Raw genomic sequence first — 24141 nt, 5'->3', positions numbered from 1 at the left:
GGGTGTTAGCAGGATTGTCAGCTCATGTGTGAGTCTATGCATGCCTATCATGGCTGAGCACATCATTATTATTTTAGGCATTATTGTAGTGATTTATTTGTGGCATTTTATGCCAGTTGGGGCCAGCATTTAATGCTAGTTGACCAACTGCTATTTATGGGCTATTTTGTGCCTACTTATTATGAGGCTTATCCTCCTCCTCTTTAGTTATAATCATTCTTCATGTGAACTTCCCCTTGGAGAAAGGAGCCGGTGCCAGTGCCAATGCCCATGCAACTAGTGACTCGCTATTGTACGCAACTGTCTTGTGTTGGGTATGTGGATTCCATTTCCCGAGCACATCTCTCTTCCTTTGCAGTGTTCTTCTGTTTTCTCTCTTCTGTCTTGTGTTCAACAATTTATTTCAGTATTTGTTTATGCTTCCATTGTTGCATGACTTCTGACACCGTTTGCATCTTGATCATCATGCTTGTAAAAGGGTGCTTGGGCAAGTAAACAACTCTCCTCTACCCTTTAAATAGGGCTATCTGAAAGAAGATATCCATCGTCTCTATAGTCTTGGTAGGTTCTTGGGTAGCTAATGTGCACCCATTGACCGATGCCCTAACTCCTTTGGGTGGGACCTTTCAGTTATGAAAGGAGGGTGAACTCTGGAGAAGTGACTTACCATCTCAAGCACATAATAATTTCAATTGCATAGCACTAAGGGACTGATGTATTTGCAATCACTACTGGATCTTGTCATCCTTAAAGATATCATCCTTCATCTTCAACAACGAGAGACAATGGTCTACTCATAATCCATTTAGAGGACAACACGCTCCTTAGCATCCTTCAACTTGCTAAGAAGCGTGCCATCCTCCTTAACATCCCTTCTCGAATAGTGATAGTTGGATGGATGGCCTTGCACTCCATTGAACTCATTGGTTGCATTTCATTCATTCATCGTATCAATTTGTTCTTTGAATAATGTCTTCTTCTTCCCTTGCAACCATATTGTCCAATTTCGTTTTATATTAGTGAGTTGTCCTACGCATTGCATTTTCTCAATAAACCATAGCATTTCCTCACATGATTTCAAGGTACCAAATCTCACCTTTTGAGCCATTAACCTCATTCCTCTCTCCTTTTGTCAAGGTTCTTCAAGATTGGTTTGCTACATCTTTTGCACCAACCACCTCTCCTCACCAAATCCTTCCTCTTCTACCTCCCATCTTTCAAATGATTGTTTCCCAACCTTCTAGAGGGACATCACAATGTGAACAACTAGTTGTTGAGAATTTGGAGCTCACATCCAAGAAAGACTTCACTAAGGCGGAGACCATGTAATATCCAATTCCATCACAACCAAAATCAATGCAAGGTACATGTGTATTTATAGATATGTATGAATCTCTCTCTATTTCTCTAACTGGGATGCAAGTACTCAATCTAGGTTACCATAAAAACTTGGAACAATAACATTATATAATTGTAAGAAGAGGAGGTGATCGTTCAAGATCAAGTACTTCTTGATGTTTACATACTATCTCCAATGAATTGGTTTTGGTCCATGTCTACTCTCACCCACAATTCTACTTTCTATATTGCTAAATGCCAGCAGGGTACCAAGGGTGATTGCCCAAGAGCCAACCAAGGTGTAGATGCCAAACGGGAGGCAAAAGAGGTGCCCAACACTCGTGTCTACACTTTCTCTTCTCCGGAGCACTCACAAGGAGTCTCCATCCCTAGCATAACCCTAGCTATATAGCAAAGCGCACCTAGAATAACCATGATGGAAATACCTATTAAGCAACCAAAATTTAGGCTAGCATTATCTATTACTTTACATGCATTAATAACTAAGTATTGCTTCCTAATTCAGCCCCAAAAAGCTGTAGTTATGTTAGAAGGCTTTTATTTGCACAAATGCCTAGAAATCCCCTATAAAAGGACATGGGCATCCCATTGTCAGAGTGCAGCGATGCGGAAGCGGAGGACAAAGACTGAGAGAGAGTGAACACAGAGAGAAGAGAGAGAGAGAGAAAAGGAGACAGTGTAAACGCAGAAAACCTGCGGTGTAGTATGGTGTATAAGAGTGCAGAAATACACAAGGGGGCAGAGGAAATACTTGTGTATGTCTCCGACTTGATGATCTCCATCTCCGTCAGCCCGAGCACAATCTGTCACAACCAACAGATCTCAAGAATAGAATCTGAAAAGATGAATGCTCGAGTGTCCACAAAACCAACTATAAATAGACGGAAAAATAGGAATTCCCAGCACCAGGTCGCTGCAGTCCGACTGTACCTGTGCCACGTGGCACCTGTTTGCCCTGCTGACGTGGCATCTACTCTGGCCGTATTGCTCTGCTGTTCGACTGGCTGACTGTACAGGAAACGACACTGTCTAGCACCCCCTCCTAGATCTTGGACGGGTCAAAAGACTGAGGGATCTGAAACGCTACCGAAGAAGAGCCTGGGGAAGCGCCTTCGTAAACAAATCTATAAGATTATCCTTCGTTTTGTTAGCGATCAGAGGCCTTGGCCGAGCAGGCACCACGTGGCAGTCTGGTCGGACTGACCAGTAAGCCAGCCACATGGCAGTCCGACCTGTACAGTACCAGTCGGCTGCATTTAATGCAGCCGACCTGCCATTTCTAGGCGCATTCTTTTCAGCTATTTATAGCCGATGTTCTGCACATCCTCACACACTTCTGATTACAGATCTATGGCTGGAGATTCGTGCAAATTACAGGCTGGAGATCGTGTAGATTGCAGCGTACTTCGAGGTGGACAGCAGGTTGCATCGTCGAGGTGGAGACACGCAGTCCCGCGCACTGCGCCCGTGTACATATCTGCATATCTTTGTATACAGCACACTTTATACAGCAAATCTTCATCTTCCACTCTCTCTCTCTCTCTCTCTCTCTCTCTCTCTCTCTCTGTGTTCACTCTCTCTCTCAGTCTTGGTCCCACGCTTCCGCATCGCTGCACTCTGACATGGTATCAGAGCAGTGAAGAAGGGCTGACTGAGTGAAGAACCTTCCTGAAGAGGAGATTCCATCGCGACATAAAGCTGCGTTTCCAGCGTTCGAGGGCGAGCGGGAGGGCTGCGCATCGGAACAAGGCTGAAGCGAGCGTGGGCGCGCGGGAAAGGAGTCCAGTTGGTGGATTTGCTACTGTTTACTGCTGTTTGAAGAGGAGGAAGGCTGTCTTTTCAGCTTTCAAGTGCACGTTTTACTTTTTCATCGCCTCAGGCGGGTGAAGAAGGCTCAGGACGCGGAAGAAAGAGCCCTAGCAGGCTGCGTTTTCACAGTCAGAGGGGGCTGCTTTTGCGTTTGTGAAGGCATTACAAGTGAAGATGTCAACAGAGATTGACTTGGAGTTCCAGACAATCATGGATCGGAAGGTGCCTGTCTTACTGGCTCTTCCTGTAGATCAAGAGCTCGATGGCGACAATTGCCGCATTTGGCACATGATGATGTTGGCCATCCTTGAGTCTTATGATTTGACGGAGCTTGTACAGGAGGAGATCGACCGGCCCTCGGTGAGAGATGAGTCCAAACTCTCTTCCGATACTCGTGCGGAGTTGGCCAAGGCACAGTCTCATTGGGACAAACTAAATGCCCGGATTCGTTCTTTTCTTTTTCTGTCTTGTACTACAACCGTGATAGCCCACATCGAGCACTTGACGGTGGCTCAAGAGATATGGCTGGAGCTTGACCAAATGTATAACCGGATGACCCTTATGAAGCGGGTTTCTTTGGAGGTGCAAATGCGGACCTTGTCCGTGAACAAGTCTTCTTCGTGCGGGAGCACATCAACAAGCTTAGACAGCTTCAGATGCAGGTTCAGAATGCGGGGAAGCCAATTTCCTCCGAAGACATGGCGATCACACTCTTGTCCCAGTTGCCGCCACGATTCGGTGCTTTTTACTCCGCCCTTACTGCTTCGGGGCGAGAGTCTACTCTTCGGTGGGAAGAGTTGGTTCCTATGGTCTTGGACCAAGAGGAACAACTGAAGGGACAGCATGCTTCCAAATCGGAAGCTTTGACAGGTCAAGCCTCTCAGAAAAAGGGGAAGGACCAAAAGAAGAAGAAGGAGGACAACAAGTCAAAGAAGGACAAGGAAAAAGAATCCACATGCCATATTTGTGGTAAGACTGGCCATTGGAAGAAGGATTGCCCCGACAAAGACAAGAAGGATACCAACAAGAAGGACTCCAAGGATTTAGAGCGGTGGTTGCACCCTCATCAACTGCGTTTCTTCATCTAGCAGTCATTGAGGACTCTACACCGAAGGCTTTTGATGTTGCGATGATAGCTCCCCAGGCTCGAGAGTGGATCGTTGATAGTGGTGCCTTCCGGCACATGACTCCTTCATCAGTTGGTGTTGCCCAATTGCGACCTTCGCGTGGGCAAATTCTCATCAGAGATAGCTCTTCGGTGTCTATTGCAGGACGGGGTGAGATGTAGCTTATTCCAGATGGACGTGGTGGTACTCATACCTCAGAGGTCTTGCATGTGCCAGGTCTAGGGTATCATCTACTTTCGGTTCATAAGATTTGTTCACTTGAACTTTTGGTGGAGTTTGACAGTGATTCGGTGCGAGTCCTTGATCGTAGGTCAAGGAAGGTTCTCTCATCAGGATATGAGGAGAACGGCATCTATAAATTGACGTCTTCTACCGCTCTCCCTACTCTTCTTCTTACCTCTCAGACACAATCAGAGCTATGGCATGCTCGGTTTGGTCACCTCAACTATGATTATCTTCGGAGGGCGTCACGTGGACAGCTTGTTTGAGGGTTGCCGGACATAGTGGTGAGCCAGCAGCCATGCATCTCCTACATTCGTGGGAAACAGCATAGGGATGCGATTCCCAACAAAGCTTCGCGGCGGTCCACTTCCCCAATGGAGCTTGTATCTACGGATCTTTGTGGCCCTATGAGGAACGAGTCCTTGAAAGGGAGCTCGTACTTCATGTTGATCGTAGATGACTACAGCAGGATGACTTGGGCCTATTTCTTGGCATTGAAGTCAGAGGCTTTCTCCCACTTCAAGGATTGGCTTCTCTTTGAGGAGAACCGATCGGGTCGGTGATTGAAGACCTTGCGATCCGACAAGGGTGGTGAATTTGTTTCTAATGAGTTTGCTCGTTTTTGTGCAAATAAAGGCATTCACCAGGAGTTTGCTAACACCAACACTCCTCAAGAAAATGGCATTCTTGAACGGAAGAACCGAAGTGTAATCAAGATGGCACGCACCATGATGAAGCACCGACAAACACCTCAGTTTCTGTGGGCCGAGGCTGTGGCTACTGCAGCCCACATCCTTAACCGATCCCCCACTTCGGCTGTTGATGGGATAACACCTTTTGAGGCTTACTTTGGGACTAAGCCCGATGTTTCTTATTTCATGGTTTTTGGGTATGATGCTTATGTTCACATTCCCAAGACTCATCGTGATAAATTTGAAGCGGCTTCCCGAAGACAGGTGTTTGTTGGCTACAGCTCTCAGTCCCAAGGCTATCGTTTGTATGATCCCGTCAAGCGGGATGTGTACACCAGTCGAGATGTGCGGTTCGTGGAGGTTCCGGCCATAGCAGCAGATGAGGAGCATCCCATTCTTGGAGATCCAGGGGAGAGTTGAGCTCTCAAGACAGTTCCTTTGGAGCCAGCGCCTTTTGATTCCGATTTTGTTTCCAATGCACAGTCTACTGTTCCACCGGTCGCCCCCGAGGAGTTACCACCGGTGGATATCCCAGAGTCTTCAGCTGATGGAGAGAGACGAGGAGAGGTCGAGGAGAGGTCTGGCCACCTCCTCGTTGGGCCCGTGACACACTCCGAGATTCAGGGATCGAGGGGATCCCTGAGGAGTGGGGACCGCAGGATGGTCCGCAGCGGTCACGGAGGCACCAGGCACATTCTACGAAGCTTGTTTGCTCTCACTATTGTTTGATGACCCGTGTTTTGCAGGATCGAGAGCCCACCTCCGTGAAGGAGCCTTTACAGTCCGCACCATGGAAGAAAGCTATGGAAGCCGAGTTGGAGGCTATTCAGAGGAATGGCACTTGGTATCTCGTGCCTCGCCCCTCTCATAAGAAGGTGATTGGCGTCAAATGGGTCTTCAAGACCAAGTACCTTAGCGATGGTTCTTTGGACAAGCATAAGGCTCGCCTTGTTGCTAAAGGTTTTGCACAGCACCCAGGGATTGATTGTCATGATACTTTTGCCCCCACTACTCGTATGGCGACTATTCGAGCTATTCTTGCCTTGGCTGGCCATAGGAGATGGCCTATCTACCAGTTGGATGTGAAGTCAGTCTTTCTCAATGGTGATTTGAAGGAGGAGATCTATGTAGAGCAACCTCTTGGCTTTGGATCTTCAGATGGGCAAGTCTACAGATTAAAGAAGGCTTTGTATGGCCTCAAGCAGGCTTGGCGTGCATGGAACGAGAAGATTGACTCGTTCCTTCAGTCACAGTTGGGATATCGGTGTTCCAAGGCTGATCGCAGCTTTATATACACACTTCCGAGGCTGGTTGTGTGCTTTTTGTGTTGTATGTTGACGATTTGATTATCACGGGTGATCATGCACCGAAGGTCAAAGAGACGAAGGCAGCTTTACATCAGGCGTTCGAGATGACAGACTTGGGTCTACTCCACTTCTTCTTGGGCCATGAGATTTATCAGTCTCAGAGGGGGATTTTCATCTCTCAGCAGAGATATGTATAGGAGCTCTTGGTTTCTTTTGCGATGGAGGATTATCGGACCATTTCTACTCCTATGGATCCGAACTCGAAGGCCACTTCACATTCAGCTTCTCCCTTGGCGGATGCTTCCCGCTATCGTCAGTTGATTGGATCATTGATTTGGCTCCTCAACACTCGTGTTGATCTTTGTTTTGCTGTTGGTCTCTTGGCAGGGTTCATGAGTGAACCTCAGACGGTGCATTGACAGGCTGCCCAGAGGATACTTCGGTATATGAGGGGGACATCTAACTTAGGGATTCATTATCCAGCAGGCACAGGTGGTTCAGATCTTGTACTTGCAAGTTGGAGCGACTCGAATTGGGCCAGCGATGTGGACCACAGGCGGTCTACTACAGGCTATTGTTTTACCTTGGGTGCAGGTGTTATCTCATGGAGTAGCAAGAAGCAGCCCACGGTAGCCCTTTCGTCTACTGAGGCGGAGTATTGGGCCGCGTCTTCCACCACATGTGAGGCTGTGTGGCTTCGGAGATTGTTGGAGGAGCTTGGCTGCCCCCAGACTCGTCCTACTTTGCTACAATGCGACAATGAGAGTTGCATTGCCTTGGCACCGAATCCTGTTTTCTATGCCCGGACGAAGCACATAGAGATTCCATACCACTTCATCAGAGAGAAGCTTCTCGATGAGACCATCGTTGTGGAGTATTGCAAGACGGAGGACAATCTTGCAGATTTGTTTACGAAGGCGCTTCCCCAGGCTCTACTTCGGAGACATGCCAGATCCCTCAGGCTTCTGCCCCGTCCACGCTCTGAGAGGGAGTGTTAGCGATCAGAGTCCCTAGCCGAGCAAGCGCCACGTGGCAGTCTGGTCGGACTGACCAGTCAGCCAACCTGCCATTTCTGGGCGCATTCTTTTCGGCTATTTATAGCTGATGTTCTGTACATCCTCATACACTTCTGATTACGGATCTCAGGCTGGAGATTCGTGCAGATTACAGGCTGGAGATCGTGCAGACTGCACCGTACTTCGAGGTGGAGAGCAGGTTGCATCGTCAAGGTGGAGACACACAGTCCCACGCACTGCGCCCGTGTACATATCTGCACATCTTTGTACACAGCACACTTTATACAGCAGATCTTCATCTTCCACTGTCTCTTTCTCTCTCTCTCTTCTCTCTACGTTCACTCTCTCTCTCAGTCTTGGTCCCACGCTTCCGTATTGCTGCACTCTGACACATCTTGCAATACTCCACATCAATGGTCCCATCCAAAAGCTTCTCCCGAATGAAGTGATACTAGATCTCAATGTGCTTTGTCCGGGCATGGAAGTTTGGATTCCGTACCAAGGCAATGCAACTCTCATTGTCGCACCGCAGAAGAGTAGGACGAGTCTAAGGGGCAGCCAAGCTCCTCCAACAATCTCCGAAGCCGCACAACCTCACATGTGGTGGAAGACGCAGCCCGATACTCCACCTCGGTAGAAGAAAGGGCTACCTTGGGCTACTTCTTGCTACTACAAGAGATAACACCTGTACCCAAGACAAAACAGTAGCCTGTAGTAGACCGTCGATGGTCCACATCGCCAACCCAATCCGAGTCACTCCAACCTGCAAGAACCAAATCTGAAGCATCTGTACCTGCAAGATAAGAAATCCCTAAGTCAGAGGTCCCCCTCAAATACCAAAGAATCCTCAAGGCAGCCTGCCAATGCACCTGTTTGGATTTCGTCATGAACCTTGCCAAAAGACACAACAAAACAAAGATCAATGCGAGTGTTGAGAAGTCAAATCAAGGATTCAATCAATTGACGGTAGCGGGAAGCATCCATCACGGGAGAATCAGAGTGTAAAGTGGCCTCCAATTCGGATCCATAGGAGTAGTAATGAGCCGACAAGTCTCCATCTCAAAAGTCACCAAGAGCTCCTGAATGTACCTCTGCTGAGAGATGAAAATCCCCCTCTGAGACTGATAAATCTCGTGATCCAAGAAAAAATGAAGCCTCAAATCCGTCATCTCGAATGCCTAATGTAAAGTTGTCTTGGTCTCTCGGACCTTCTGCGCATGATCCCCTGTCAAAATCAAATCATCAACATATAACACAAACAACACACGATCAACCTCGGAAGTGTGCACATAAAGCTGCGGATCAGCCTTAGAGCGCCGATATCCCAACTTCGACTGAAGAAACGAGTCAATCTTCTCGTTCCATGCACGCGGAGCCTGCTTGAGGCCATACAAGGCCTTCTTCAACCTGTAAACTTTCCCATCCGAGGATCCAAAGCCAGGAGGCTGCTCGACATAGATCTCTTCCTGCAAGCCACCATTAAGAAAGGCTGACTTCACATCCAACTGATAAACAGGCCATCTCCTATGGCCAACCAAGGCAAAAACAGCTCGAATAGTTGCCATACGAGCAATGGGGGCAAAAGTATCATGGAAATCAATGCCTCGGCGTTGAGCAAAACCTTTAGCAACAAGGTGAGCCTTGTGCTTGTCCAAAGAACCATCGCTAAAGTACTTGGTCTTGAAGACCCACTTGACACCAATCACCTTCTTGTGAGAGGGATGAGGCACAAGAGACCAAGTGCCATTCCTCTCAATAGCCTCCAACTCGGCTTCCATGGCCTTCCGCCAATGATCAAACTGCAAAGCCTCCTTCACTGAAGTGGGCTCTCGATCCTGCATAACACCGGTCAGCAAACAATAGTTGGAGCAAACAAGCTCTGAAGAATGTGCCTAGTTCCTTCGTGACCTCCGTGGTCCATCTTGCGGTTCCCACTCCTCAGGGACCCCCTCGAGGAGGGCGAACCTCTCCCTGTCACTCTCCGTCTACTGAAGTCTCAGGAACATCCACCGGCAGAAGCTCCTCGGGGGTTGCCGGTGGAAGAGAAGACTCTGAATCAGAAGAAGAATCTCAATCAAGAGGCTCTAGCTCCAAAGGAACTATCTTGGGAGCCCAATTCTGCCCTGGATCTCCAAGGACAGGGTGCTCGTCAACCCCCTCTGTGGCCGAAACTTCCACAAACCGCACATCTCGACTCGTGTAGACATCCTACTTGACGGGATCAAACAAACGATAACCTTGGGACTGGGAGCTATAGCCAACAAAAACCTGTCCTCGGGAAGCTGCCTTGAACTTATCACGTTGCATCTTCGGAATGGCACATAAGCGTCACACCCAAAGATCCTAAAATAAGAGACATCAGGCTTAGTCCCGAAGTAAGTCTCAAAAGGTGTCATCCTGTCAACGGCCAAAGTGGGAGATCGATTGAGGATGTAAACTGCGGTAGCCATTGCCTCGGCCCACAGAAACCGAGGTGTCTGTCGGTGCTCCATCATGGTGCGTGCCACCTCGATCACACTTCGGTTCTTCCGCTCCAAAATGCCATTCTCTTAGGGAGTGTTGGTGTTAGCAAACTCTTGGTAAATGCCCCTATCTGCACAAAAACGAGCAAACTCATTAGACATAAATTCACCTCCCTTGTCTGAACGCAAGGTCTTCAATCGCCGGCCAGAACGGTTCTCCTCAAAGAGAAGCCAATCCTTGAAGTGAGAAAAAGCCTCCGACTTCAAAGTCAGGAAATAGGCCCAAGTCATCCTACTATAGTCATCTACGATCAACATGAAGTACAAGCTTCCCTTCAGGAACTCGATCCTCATAGAGCCACAAAGATCCATAGATACAAGCTCCATGGGTGAAGTAGACCGCCTAGAAGCTTTGTTGGGAATCGCATCCCGATGCAGTTTTCCACCAATGCAAGAGACACATGGCTGATGGCTCACTACAATGTCTGGCAATCCTCGGACAAACGACCCTCGCGATGCCTTCCAAAGGTACTCGTAGTTCAGGTGGCCAAACCGAGCATGCCATAACTCAGACTGTGTCTAAGAAGTAAGAAAAAGAGAGGTAAGAGCTGAAGAAGACTTCAATTTGTAGATGCCATTCTCCTCATACCCTGCAGAGAGAACCTTCCTCGATCCACGATCAAGGACTCGAACAGTATCACTGTCAAACTCCACCAAGAGACTAAGAGCACAAATCTTATGGACCGAAAGTAAATGATACCCCAAACCTAGCACATGCAACACCTCAGAGGTGTGGGTACCACCACGTCCATCTCGAATAAGCTGCATCTCACCCCGCGCTGCAATAGACACAAAAGAGCTGTCTCCAATGAGAATCTGCCCACGCAAAGGTCGCAAATGGGCAACACCAACGGAAGGAGTCATGTGCTGTAAGGCACCACTGTCCACAATCCACTCTCGAGCCTGGGGAGCTGTCGTCGCAGCATCAAAAGTCTTCAATGTAGAGTCCTCAATGATTGCTAAGTATAGAAAAGAAGCTGATGAGGGTGCAGCCACCGCTCCAGAATCCTTCGTATTCTTCTTCTTGGTATCCTTCTTGTCTTTGTCGAGGTAATCCTTCTTCCAATGACCGGTCTTTCCACAAATATGGCAAGTCGATTCCTTCTCCTTATCCTTCTTGGATTTGTTGTCCTCCTTCTTCTTCTTTTGGTCCTTCCCCTTCTTCTGAGAGGCTTGACCAACCAATGCCTCCGATTTGGAAGCATTCTGTCCCTTCAATTGTTCCTCCTGGTCCAAGACCATAGGAACCAACTCTTTCCACCGAAGAGTCGACTCGCTCCCTGATGCAATAAAAGCGGAATAAAAAGTACCGAATCGTGGCAGCAATTGGAATAGTAAAGTGATCGCCATGTCTTCGGAGGAAATAGGCTTCCTCGCATTTTGAACCTGCATCTGAAGCTGCCAAAGCTTGTTGATATGTTCCCGCTGAAGCGAAGAAGACTTATTCACGGACAAAGTCCACATCTGCACCTCCAAAGAAACCCTCTTCATGAGGGTCATCCAGTTGTACATCTGGTCAAGCTCTAGTCGTATCTCACGAGCCACCGTCAAGTGCTCGATGTGAGCTATCACAGCTGTGGTGCAAGACAGAAACAGAAAAGATCGAATCCTGGTATTCAATTTGTCCCAATGAGACTGGGCCTTGGTCAACTCCGCACGAGCATTGGAAGAGAGTTTACTCATCCCTCACCGAGAGCTTGTTAATCTCCTCCATCACCAATTCCGCCAAATCATAGGACTCCAAAATGGCCAATATCATCACCCGCCAAATTCAATAATTGTCACCATCAAGCTTTTGATCCAATGGAAGAGCTGGTAGGACAGGTACCTTCCTGTCCATGATCGCCTGGAACTCCAAATCAGTCTCTATAGACATGTTAATCTACAATACCTGCACAAACGCAAAACCAGCCCGCTCTGATTGTGAAAACGTTGTCTTCTAGGGTGGGTTCCTCCGCTACCCAAACCTTCTTTACTCGCCGGAGGAGATGAAAATGTAAAATCTGCAATGGAAGGCCTCAAACACAGCCTTCCTCCCCTTCAAACAGCAAAAACCTGCAGCAAATTCACCGATTAGACTCCTTTCCCGCACACCCACACTCGCTTCAGCCTTGATCCGATGCGCAGCCCTCCCTCTCGCCCTCGAATCCTGGAAAGGCAGCCTTGTGTCGCACTGAAATCTCCTCTTCAGATAGGTTCAACCCTCAATCAGTCCATCTTCACCGCTCTGATACCATGTCAAAGTGCAGTGATGCAGAAGCATAGGACAAAGACTGAGAGAGAGTGAACACAGAGAGAAGAGAGAGAGAGAAAAGAAGACAGTGTAAATGCAGAAAATCTATGGTGACTATGCTGTATAAGAGTGCAGAAATACACAAGGGGGCAGAGGAAATATCTGCGTATGTCTCCGACTTGATGACCTCGATCTCCGTCAGCCCGAGCACAGTCTGTCTCAGCCAACAGATCTCAAGATCAGAATCTGAAAAGATGAATGTTGGAGTGTCCACAAAATCGATTATAAATAGCTGGAAAAATAGAAATTCCCAGCACCAGGTCGGCTGCATTAAATGCAGCCAACTGCAGAAAAACTGGCCGACTGCACAGAACTGCAGTTCAACTATACTTGTGCCACATGGCACCTGTTTGCCCTGCTGACCTGACATCCACTCTAGCCGTATTGCTCTGCTGTCCGACTGGCCGACTATCCAGGAAATGACACTTGTCTAACACCAATTCCTCACCGTCACTTTCAGATCATTCTTCTCTTAGCCGGTCTCCATCTTCTCCAAGTTCTCCCCCCTCCTCCTACACACACTTGGTGGATGCTACCACAATGGAGCCAATGCTGTCCTATTTGATGGATCCTTGAGCTGTTCTCATTTCAGATTGGTTATCATCCAGCAGCTGCCATCATTGGTGACCTATTGGCCACCTTTATTCTACATCTAGAGGCCCAAATCTTCTCCTACAGCTGTGTTTTATGTTGTTGGTTCTACAACAAGCTGTTGCCTATTTACATCATCCTTTCTCAACATTATTGCAGCTGTCATCTTCATCTTTGATCAACAGAAAATTATATTCTTGATACTATTGCCCCTAATGATAAGCTAGAAAAGAAGCATTTCGTATTAGACCTTATCTAGCTCATTTAAACAACCCCAAAACTCAAACTTTAATGCTACAAAGTGTTCCTATGTCAAGCAAACTCCCACAATTTGGTTGGTTCCTCATCTATAATTAGATGGAGTGCTCAATCACTAAGTATCCCATTTCATTTCAATCATCAAGTCCTCATCAGCACATAGCTGTCCAGCTCTTTGAATACTGCTACTCCTAGCCCTTAGCACCCTCTTTCCAACTACCACCCAATCTCTAAGACGTGCTCAACTGCAACATTTTCTGCCCTACTACCAGGCACTCATAGCCAAGGTGGCCTGACCAGAAACGTCAATGATGCTCTTCATCAAAAGGAGATTTAGCTGTAGCTAAGCCATGTATCCTACAAAACTCAAAGTTCACAGCAATTAGTTGGGAGAGAAATTGTTACATCAAATAGAGCCCATTAGGCAATAATTTTTGCAAAACCAAGCAATTGACTTGGTCAATTCAAGAGGAACTTGATGGAATATTGAAGCATCATCATGCAATCTGCTAGGAGATAGAAGGAGACCTACACCATTAGAGACAGCAACCCAAACTATTGGAAGGAGGCAAAAGGCATGATTGGGGAGACAAAGGTGCAAGGGAAGCTTTGAGATACCTCAAGCTGTCATAGACCAGTGTTTTCATCAATGATGTCAACAGTGGTTTTAATTTTAAAAACAACTCCCCCCAAAACGCAAAGCTAATAGACAGAAAGAAGATTTAGTTGAGATACCAAAGTCATAAAGTTCATTGTATTCCATTAATTCCTATTTTGGTTTCCATTTACAGCCCCAAAAAGGCTTTATTGGTATCATTTATTAGTGTTTGGTGTCGCCCTAGACAGTCCAATGGCTCATGTGCCTATAAATAGAGCATGTGCATTCATCACTATACGCATCTCACTTTCAAGTTTCATTGTTCAAACAGCCATCCCTATTCACTGACTGCTCATCACCTTCAACACTCCAACACCTGGTGGATGCTTCCCATAGGCATGGCCCATGTGCTGCCTTTTGGAGCTGTTTGCTGCCATTCACACCATCTAGAGTCTAGAATTGCCACCCTGATCAGCTAGCTCCCACCCAACCTACAGCCCTGACTGGAGGTTGTTGCCCACTCACATTTATTGTTCTAGCAGCAGTCTAAACCTGCATTCGCTGCCTACACTAACTGCTCTGCTCTCAAAGACCTCCTAGCAAGTTATCTCAGCTATCTACACTTGCATTTTCCAACTCAGCAGGCCGCCCTGCTGTTTGCTAGTTGTCTGAAGCCCTCTCAAACTGCTAGTCACTATTGCATATTAGTATATCCTTCATCTGTAACAACTCCCGACGCCTGTGTTTCACTCCCTCTACTATTGTCCCTCATCTTTCAGTGTCTACTCTTGGCATTCCATTGTGCGAAGGACTGCAATTCACTCCCTCCATAGAGCAATTATTTTCCTCATCATCAACCCCTCTGCCCAAAGGACTGCATTTTGCTCCCTTCCAAGTGCTGCCACCTGATCAGCCAAGACAGTGCGGTTATCTGTGAGGTCTACTCCACTATATCAGCATGATTCAATGCTACAGTGTTTCTAAATTTATTGCATTTGTGTCACTATGCGGCCACTTGAGCGATGTTTGGAGCTTGATATGTGCAAGATGGGTGCCCTTGTGTGTAGGATGGTGCTTGGATTCAAAGCGGAACTCCCACCACGTGCACTACCACCACCCAGCTAAGGGATAGGAATAGAAACTATGGGGAGTGTGCCTAAAGGAATGTGACCCCCTAATTTGTTGTGATTGGAAAAAGGTGAATTAGTGAATGGAGCTGCAAGAAGAGATGAAATGAGTGAAGGCATGAGCAAGATGGGTCAAAATTGAGTGAGAAGGTAATGAATCAAACACAAAATCATCAAAATAAGCTTATGGTTGAGAAGAATTACCTATCCTTCTGCCTCTAGAACCACGTCATCTCATAATCACATATTGGTATGGGTTTCCATCTCCATGGTAACTTATGCCCATACTTTCAGTAGGAGTGAGAAAAGAGGCACTAGCAAAATGTAAATCATATGTACCTTGCACCAATTCTAATGGAAACAAAACCATTGGATAGACCATTCTGCCCATGTCGATGTGACTGCTTTCAGTTAGGAGTTCCAGATTCTTGCTAGTGTTTAACTCTGATTATCATGCATCTCCTCCAGTCTATAGATTGGCTCATTCAAATGGTAAGCTGAAGGTGATGGAGAAGTATTGTGACATGGAACTCAGGGAAGAGGATTGCTATGGCTTTCTTCTTCTAAGAACCCCAAAAATCCTTGTCTCAAGCATTCCATATGTTCATTACAGGTGATGGCAATGTAGCTTTGATGATGCTCAGTTCCCCTTTTAGTGATTGAGGATGACTCAAGATATGACTTCCTAAGAGACTATATGAGGGGGAAATCTGTGCCATGGCCTCACATTACGAACAATAGATGGGACCATGGGAATAGGCTTCAAGTAGCATTGTTTGGATTGCTTTAGTGAATTTTGTTAAGACATCTCCGAGAGTGTGAAGTGTTCTTGCAGCTCAAGTGTCGAGCTTGCATACCCTGTTTGATCACAATGCTGGTTGTGCAGGTCCTGATGCTGCTCCTCAGCTCTCTACAGCTAGGAATCACCTCTCCTTCTTCAAAATGGCTTCTCTCAACTTGCATGCAGACCAGAACAGTTGTCCTGGCTTGCATGCCGCCCCAGTGGGAAAGAAACAGATCAAAATAGCAATTTTGACTTTCCAATCAGGCACAAAAAAATCTCGTGCTGATATCAGCATCCTCTTCCTCATCACATAGTTTAGTATGTTGCCAACCTGCATCAGCACCTTGATCGGTTTAAACATATTCAGCATTATTGAATTTGCCCAACTGTTTGACTACTTTTTTATTGTGACATATCTGAATAATAGTAGGTCTAAAAATCTTGCCAAATATGTCGTCTTTTATCTTCTGCAACACTTCATATCGAGAATTGTAACAGATTCATGTAGCCCTTAACTGCTAGCCAATATTGAGTCCAAGTGCACAGGATCTTAAGATGAAGATGATCCTCACATGGACCACCCATTTCAGCAAATGTATGGACAAACTATCAGTTACGTGTAGGCCATTGTTTTCATCAGAATTAATATTACCTGGTATGTAATACCGCAGCACACTAGGATAAGAAAAGAAACCACTTCATCCAAATAGAAATCACGATTTGAGAAGAAGACGAGGTAAACATACACGCTGTTACAATATACAGGCTGTTCATTCAAAGGCTAAGTAAGGCTTTACACCTATGCCAAGTGTGATGGCAAACAGATGGATTTTCAAAAATCATATAGGCTGAGAGATAGGTGAACATCATATGTCTGTCATATTGTATGCAGAACGTTCTGAAAGACGTAAATATGGTAACCAATTGGCTCATTTTGCGTTATGCAGAAAACTGTTAAGACATCGTCACAGACTTTTACAGCAAGCTTGTTGCCTTGCATCACAAGCAATGTGGAAAAGAAGGAGAGGATCCACTTACGTGCCATGGCCATCGCCGTCGAGGGGCGAGTCGAAGTCGTAGGTAGCGTTGAAGGCGCTGGCAGCGACAATGCCTTTCGAGTAATGTCGAGCGGCCACGATTTTGCCGTTGCAGGAGCCCCGCGGGAAGGTCGGGGAGATGTGGCATTTGCCTCGCCATCGCCGGCCGGGGGGCTTAAAGCCAAGGCCTGAGAAGCTCGGGTGGGAAGGGTCGATACCTGTGTCGAGGACCCCGACTGTGACGCCCTCGCCGGCGTCCACCTGCGCGGCCGCGGCCGCTGATGGTGGCCTGCTCCGCCATCGCCACGCTCCATCCGGGAGGCCTAGGAACTCAGGCGTGTAGGTGGTGGCCTTCTCGAAACGCGCGTCTGGCTCCACCTTCGACACCCTCGGGTGATCCTGCAAGGCGCCAACCTGCGTGACTCCATCCTTTCAGAGTCGATCTATCTATCATTTCTTCCTTCCTTGCGGTGTAATTCACGAATAACATTTTCGGATCTTTCGAATAAAATTACATGTGTTTGGCATTTTTAAGTATTTTTGTGAGTGCAAGGTTTTAAGCCTTAAAGTTTACAAAGTTTTTGAAAAATCTGCAATTCATTTTACATTGAGCCTTGGTTTCTGGTAAACGCTCATAAGGATGATGATGATGATCATGAGAGTTTTTAGCGTAGGAACGATCTCAAGATGTTTAACACATATTTGCAAAGAGGTAGACAGAGATGTGTGTGTGTGTGTGTGTGTGTGTGTGTGTGTGTGACTAGCATTCACAAAAGAATACATTTTTTGGAGTTGATACCAAAAGCTTTGACATTAACAATTTACAAGTTTTTTCAACGAAAACACATGTTTTCCAATCATATATAAAACTAAAATGATCATAAATTTCAAAATTTCTACTATATTATTTTGGATTATTTTGGTTGTAGGTTTGAGGGGGCCCGAACCTCCTGAGGGCTTCATGAACCTACCCCCTTTTCTTCTTCTTTTTTGTTTTTTATTTTTAACACACACACACACACTCTCTCTCTCTCTCTCTCTCTCTCTATTGGATTAAACTTTTTAATTCAAACTTTACTTTTAATTAAATATTTTTAAAAGATATCTTTAATTTAATTTTTTTGACATAATTTTTCACACACTTTGGGAGGGAGATAGAAGAAAAAGAAGAGAGAGAGAGAGAGAGAATTATAGAGAGGAAAAAAGAGAGAAATATCATAATCAATATTGATCAATTATATACATTTTGTTCAATAAGCATAATTTTTATTGAATATATAGATTCCTTTGATTTCAAGGTTTCAATCAAATTATTAATAGTTTTTGTCTCTGTGTTCACAATGGTTGTGTAACACGTGCAACACCAAATATTTGATAAAAGCAAAATATATAAATTTTCTACTAGTGTAACTGAATTAGCACATTCCATCTTGCACCTTGTTCAAATGGTGTGTTATTTGATTAGAGATCAATTGCAACCATGATCATGTCACATGATTTGCCCAAGTGTGATATAGAGTGGCAAGTATTAATGTTCAATTTAAGTTATGAAGTACATCTTGGCTATGTGTGACTAGGCCCAGCAAATATCCATTCCCATGTTGAATGCCTATGTCTTGTCCATGATAACAAACACATCTATTCAATCATGAGAGACATGTGCCATAATGTTTTCATATCATCTAGCTTCATAAGTCAATGGAAGCTTATAGATCACAAGCCACAACAAGTGTATTGTAGCATATATTGGCTAGACGGATGGGAGAATCCTAAGGCCATAAGCAAATTGCAGCAATCACAAGATCTAAATGACAACATCTAAGTAAGTCCCAAAATTGTTCACTCTCCATAAGGATTCGTGGATGTTTGAGGCGAGATGAGCTAGCATAACACCCTTGTTTGTTTAACATTATCAAAATTGGGTGCTTAAGACTGTGTGCATGCACATATATGCACATGTGTATGAAATATGTTTCGGGTATGATATTTTTAGTATATAGATGAAAATGTTATGTTGGTTATCAAATTTGCCAAGACCTCAATGCACACAAGTACTTTTTATATTATGGAGTATTTGTGCCCACAATGGGCAAGTTTTTCCTTTGAGTTGGCATTTCAAATCACAATCTACACCAAGTACAAACTTTAAGAGATCTAGTCTCATCACAACCAATAACCCCTAATTGTTTTACTTCTTCATGAAAGTACAACATACTTTTAAGCTTTAATACACTCTACATTTTATTTGAAGCTTTGTTAGATATTGGAAGATGGAGAATTGCTATGAGGATGGGCAACTCTTTCACTTGATTGTGGAGAGCTGTTGGAAGCTGAGAGCTTGGAGGGTGCCCATTAAGATATATGAGCAAGTAAGTCTTGATGACTTAACATGGTTACAAAAAGGGATTTGCTTTACATTTGTATTTCTTGTAATAATTCGCCACAGAGAGAGAGAGAGAGAGAGAGAGCGCGACCTGTACGCGTTGGTGTGAGAGCTTGACTGCAAAGGCATTGAGGATGGTGGTGTAGCTGTAGAGCTTCTCGTAGCTGCCGGCCTCCAACGACTCCTCCAGGACGGAGTCGTGCAAGCTCGCCAGAAAGCTTGAGTACGCTTGGCTGCGCTGGCTGCCCAGTGAATTATAACAAAATCAACACCTGAACTTTCCCCAGATCGGTATAAACTGGTAAATTAATGGAAAACATAAAGGCAAGATTGAGACCTGGAAGCGTCCATGTTGCCCTGGGAATCGAAAGCGTCAGGGAAGGCAGCAAGCGGCGAATGGGGGCCGGCCATGTGGACAACGAACTCGCTGGCCGCATACGACGCGCCAAGCTGGCTGAGGAGAAGGCAGCACGCGATGGCAGCGCAGGATGGCCACCTGATCAGCGCACAGGAGGGTTGCCACCTCAGCGAAGCTGGCGCCATCTGGGCTGAGAGAGAGCGCCTCTGTGCGAGAGAGAGAGAGAGAGAGAGAGAGAGAGAGAGAGAGAGAGAGACTTAGCTCCACACTCGTTTGTGAGCTTGCAAGTCAGTTTATACTCTCTCTCTCTCTCTCTCTCTCTCTCTCTGTCTGTGTCGTAGAGACCATGTGTTTTTCCATAACCGAAAAAACTGCCCCTTCCACGTTCACATCGTGTCCGCCCTCTTCCAGTAAGCTAAGCCTAGCCCCCATAACGGGCACATTTTTAGGTCATGTCCAACACGCCCAAGCCGTTTTAAATGCTTCGATTAATCTCATCTCATCTCATCTTTACATTAAAGAGATTAAAGTAGGTGTTTCATTCCTCCTTTCTATCTACATGTTCTCTCCAATGCTTCCATTTAGTCTTTACATTGAGCCAATATTGAAAAAAGATCAAAGCATGGATTAACATTGTTCTTACTAATAATCAATATAATTATTGCATAAGAATTTATGAAGTGTAACATTTAGCTAAGAGCTTTGCAATGGATGTTGCACATCCTCTTAGGTTGGTAAAGTTCTACAAGAAATTGTGCAAAGCTCAATCACATGGATATTCATTCTGAATTATGTGAAACCTACTTCACTATTATCACGTGGAGAAGTAAATACACTTGATGGCAAGTAAAAACATACATTTGCTTTGGTGAAGTAAATCCACTTAAAATTCTTGTTCAAGCCATAATGCAAGTGGACATTTCATGAGTGGTACATAAGTTTGCGACATGTCAGCATGTGCACCCTCAACCATCTAACATCAAGAACTCCTAGTGGAAGCCAATAGGGTTGTAGCTCAAGTGGTTTGATTGTGTGGGTGTGTACATGGGTGCATGAGTTCAAACCTCGAGCACACCTTTGAGGCATCTTTCAAATTTCAAGTCTTTCTCCCAAAAAAAAAAAAAAGCTCCTTGTGGATCATGTCAACGTGTGCACCTTTAATCATCTAACATCAATAACTCCTTGTGGATCGTTACATACTAGACTAGGACAAGAATGCATGAGTGATTCTCTACTATTCATTGATTGGCATACAACATTTCTTTAGACTATTCAGTGATGGGCATGAGTGTTTCCAAACTATTCATTGATGAGTATAAAACATTTCTTTGGACTATTTAGTGATGGGTATGAGTGATTCTCGATTATTCATGATGGGTATACAACATTTCTTTGGATTAATTACACACTTTATAATTTATCTATTCATTGTCAAATGGTTTTGACTGATTACAATGCATACTAGGTAATGTTATTTTTGTGTTTTGTAAAATGGCAAATGTTGGCCTATTTGATTGAGGTGTTCCTATAAGCTTCTCTCTCTCTCTCTCTCTCTCTCTCTCTCTCTCTCTCTCTCTCTCTCTCTCTCTCTCTCTCTCTCTCTCTCTCTCTCTCTCTCTCTCTCAGTTGTTGTGTATTGTATGAATGCCCATGCGTGTTCGTACACATACATGTATGCATATTTGCACGGAGCATAATAAATACTCATCACCATATAAAATCAACCAATTATTACGTGAAAAAAACTCTAGTAAATTTTTTAGCACTTTGTAAGTTCAGGAATAGAAAGTGGAGTTATTGTTCAAGGCATAGCAACCAAGCCAATATTAAGCAAAAGTAGGGTTGTCATAATTGCAAAACAACAGGTATACAAATGAGAATTCGCAACTAAGCTTATCGTTTCCAATGAATTTAACATGATGAAGCTATATGATGAGGAGATTATGTGATTATTTCATGCAAATCAATAGGTCCTAAGCCATTTGTTAATAAGTTAAAACAAAAGAACCTTAGAACGTATTGGTGCTATCCTATCACCGCATCACATAAGCTCACCTTGTTAGAATATATCAAGACTTCGAGGACATGCATGCACGTGTATGTGGTGCATGAATATGTGTAAATTGACACACACATATAATAATATGACAATAATATATTGCATTAACTATACTTATGTTCATGCATTTTTTGTTAATTAGAGAGATAATCTTGGATATATACTCTACATGTAGACATATTGCTTGCAAAGACACACTTGTGAAAAGTCATTCCTCTACAAGCATGCTTCATGCATTTTTGTTAATTAGAGAGATAATCTAGGATATATACTCTGCATGTAGACATATTGCAAAGACACACTTGTGAAAAGTCATTCATCTACAAGTATGCTTCATTACACACACACATACCCCAATTCTTAAGAGGCAAGCTTTGCCACATGTTTAGAATTACACTTCCAATATGAGTACTACAACTATATACAAACATGTATACAATCCAATCTAAGAATTGTTTAGTCCAAATTAATCACAAGAATGTGCTTGAATGGCCCTAGAAGCCCTCTTGCACCAAGGTGCCAAATTTGTGGTTCTCTTATGCTAAGGTGACAAAGTAATTTCCATTAGGTGCTAGTACAAACCACTTGTAGTAGATGTAGTAATTAGGTTATGATGTGAATTTGTGCCTAGTTGGGAACCAATTCTTTAGTTTGTAATTTTGTACACATAACTTTTGCATACATACTTGTTTTCTTGGTCTTTCAGTTAGTTAAGCTAATTTTTGCATTTTTGTAAAGCAAAGCCTAAAATATATTCAAATAATTAGATGGGTTGTTTTCTAGCTTTAGGTTCATACTTCATCTAAGAGTATCAATAGCTACTTTTGGTAGTTGCTATCTTCCTTTTCCTTCATCTTTCCAAAGTTTCCTTTTGCCATCTCTCAGACTTCTAGTTTTAGCTTTACTACATGTTTTTTGAAAGAGGTTTTGGATACTCTAAGAGATTGAGCAACATTGAAGCTTTTTAGAGAAGAGAAATTAGCATTCTCTTTCACATTTTCTCTCTTAAATCTATGCACAATAGAGGAGAAAGTGAGAATACCTTTCAAACATTCACTTTGGAATCATTCTATCCATTATGAGTGGATATAGAGCATGTTGTAGAAGTTATGGACAATTATGGCAACTTGACAACACTTCTCTATTTTGGCCATTACTTTTACATATGATATTGGATTGAGATGATCTATAACTCAAACAAAAGATGCAATGAGAGCTATAAATTTGAGTAATCATAGAGTTGATTTTATGTAGTTTTTTACACAGAGCAGAACAATTCTAATTTGAACAACAAATTTGGATAGCACCTTACACTAAGGGGCTCTTGGATTACTTCCATCTTGGGATTGCACATAGATTTCCATTGATCTATTGTCTCGAGGATTTATTATACTAGTTTACAGTCACTTTGCAAAAATTATATGTCTTGGAATTGATTTGTGAAGGTAGTTTATATGTACTTCGTCTCTAGTGTGGTTGTTTTATGCTGAAAACATAACTGGAATACTTGGGATATCTTGAGAAAATTCATATGCTTTTTAAAGTGCTAAAATATCATTTTTGCATAAATTTTATCCTTGGTTGGCTTTATGGGATACTCTATTTATAGTTAGTTGGTCTATTTTGAGCTTGCAATTGGGTATATCTTGTTGTTTTTAGTGTGTAGATATACTTTTGTCATTATGACTTCTTCATCAAGTTTTAAAAATGCATTGTTCAATATTGAAAAACTTGATAATACAAACTTTTCATATTGGAAAAAACATGTCACTGCAAGGATACAGGGGCATAGCAACGGGCAGTTGCAACGCATATCAACGGTGTTGCTATTTGGGAGGGAGAGGGAGAGGGAGAGGAAGAGGAAGAGAGAAGGAGAGTTTCTCACTGCCGTCGCCATCGGTGTTCTCGAAGAAGAGGAGGAAATGCGCAAAAGAAGAAGAGGGGCCGTCACGAAGAATCCACCCTCGAGCCTTTGCGGAGAGTACATTGCTCCCTCTTGGTTTGTTCTTGTTCTCTCTTCTTTTCTTTTGTTTTTTTAAATTGAGAATGAGATGCATTGAAGGAGAAAGAGAGGAAATGAGAGAGGGAGAAGAAGAAAGGAAAAGGAAGAGAGAACGAGAAAGAGGGGGAATAAACATGAAACATAATAAAGAAAGAGAGAAAGAGAGAGAGAGAGAGAGAGAGAGAGAGAGGCGAGAGGAAGAGAGGATAATGAATGAGAAAACACAAGGGGTGGGAGAGAAACAAAGAGAGGGTTTGTTCTTGTTCTTTCTTCTTTTTTGGATTGTTTTTCTTGAGAATGATGTGTATTGAGGAAGAAAGAGAGGAAATGAGAGAGGGAGAAGAAGAAACGAAAAGGAAGAGAGAACGAGAGAGAGAGGGAATAAACATTAAAGATAACAAAGAAAGAGAGAAAGAGAGAGAGGGGGAGGGAGGGAGAGAGAGAGGAGAATGAGTGAGAAAACACGAGGGGGTGGAGAGAAACAAAGAGAGGGTTTTTCTTGAGAATGAGGTGCATTGAGAGAGAAATATAGGAAATGAGAGAGGGAGAAGAAAAAAGGAAAAGGAAGAGAGAACAAGAGAGAGAATAAACATGAAA

General features: G+C 44.2%; 1 protein-coding gene across 1 annotated transcript in view; it reads right to left on the bottom strand.

Annotated features, from left to right (window-relative positions):
- Positions 1 to 19715, bottom strand: part of LOC148010872 (subtilisin-like protease SBT2.5) — a 40256-nt gene extending 20541 nt beyond the window's left edge. The window contains exons 1-3 of the mRNA XM_087671920.1: positions 19463 to 19715; positions 19217 to 19367; positions 16744 to 17156 (exon numbers count right to left, since the gene is read on the bottom strand). Of these exons, the coding sequence (XP_087528046.1) occupies positions 16744 to 17156; positions 19217 to 19367; positions 19463 to 19668 (770 nt within the window). The 5' untranslated portion in view covers positions 19669 to 19715. The remainder of the gene's footprint in view (positions 1 to 16743; positions 17157 to 19216; positions 19368 to 19462) is intronic.
- Between the last annotated feature and the right edge of the window lie 4426 nt (positions 19716 to 24141).

The sequence above is a fragment of the Lygodium microphyllum genome, chromosome 29, assembly GCF_053477565.2.
Source record: "Lygodium microphyllum isolate KBCC chromosome 29, Lygodium_microphyllum_v1.1.10, whole genome shotgun sequence".
NCBI lineage: Eukaryota > Viridiplantae > Streptophyta > Polypodiopsida > Schizaeales > Lygodiaceae > Lygodium > Lygodium microphyllum.
This window is presented reverse-complemented; position numbering and strand designations above follow the sequence as displayed.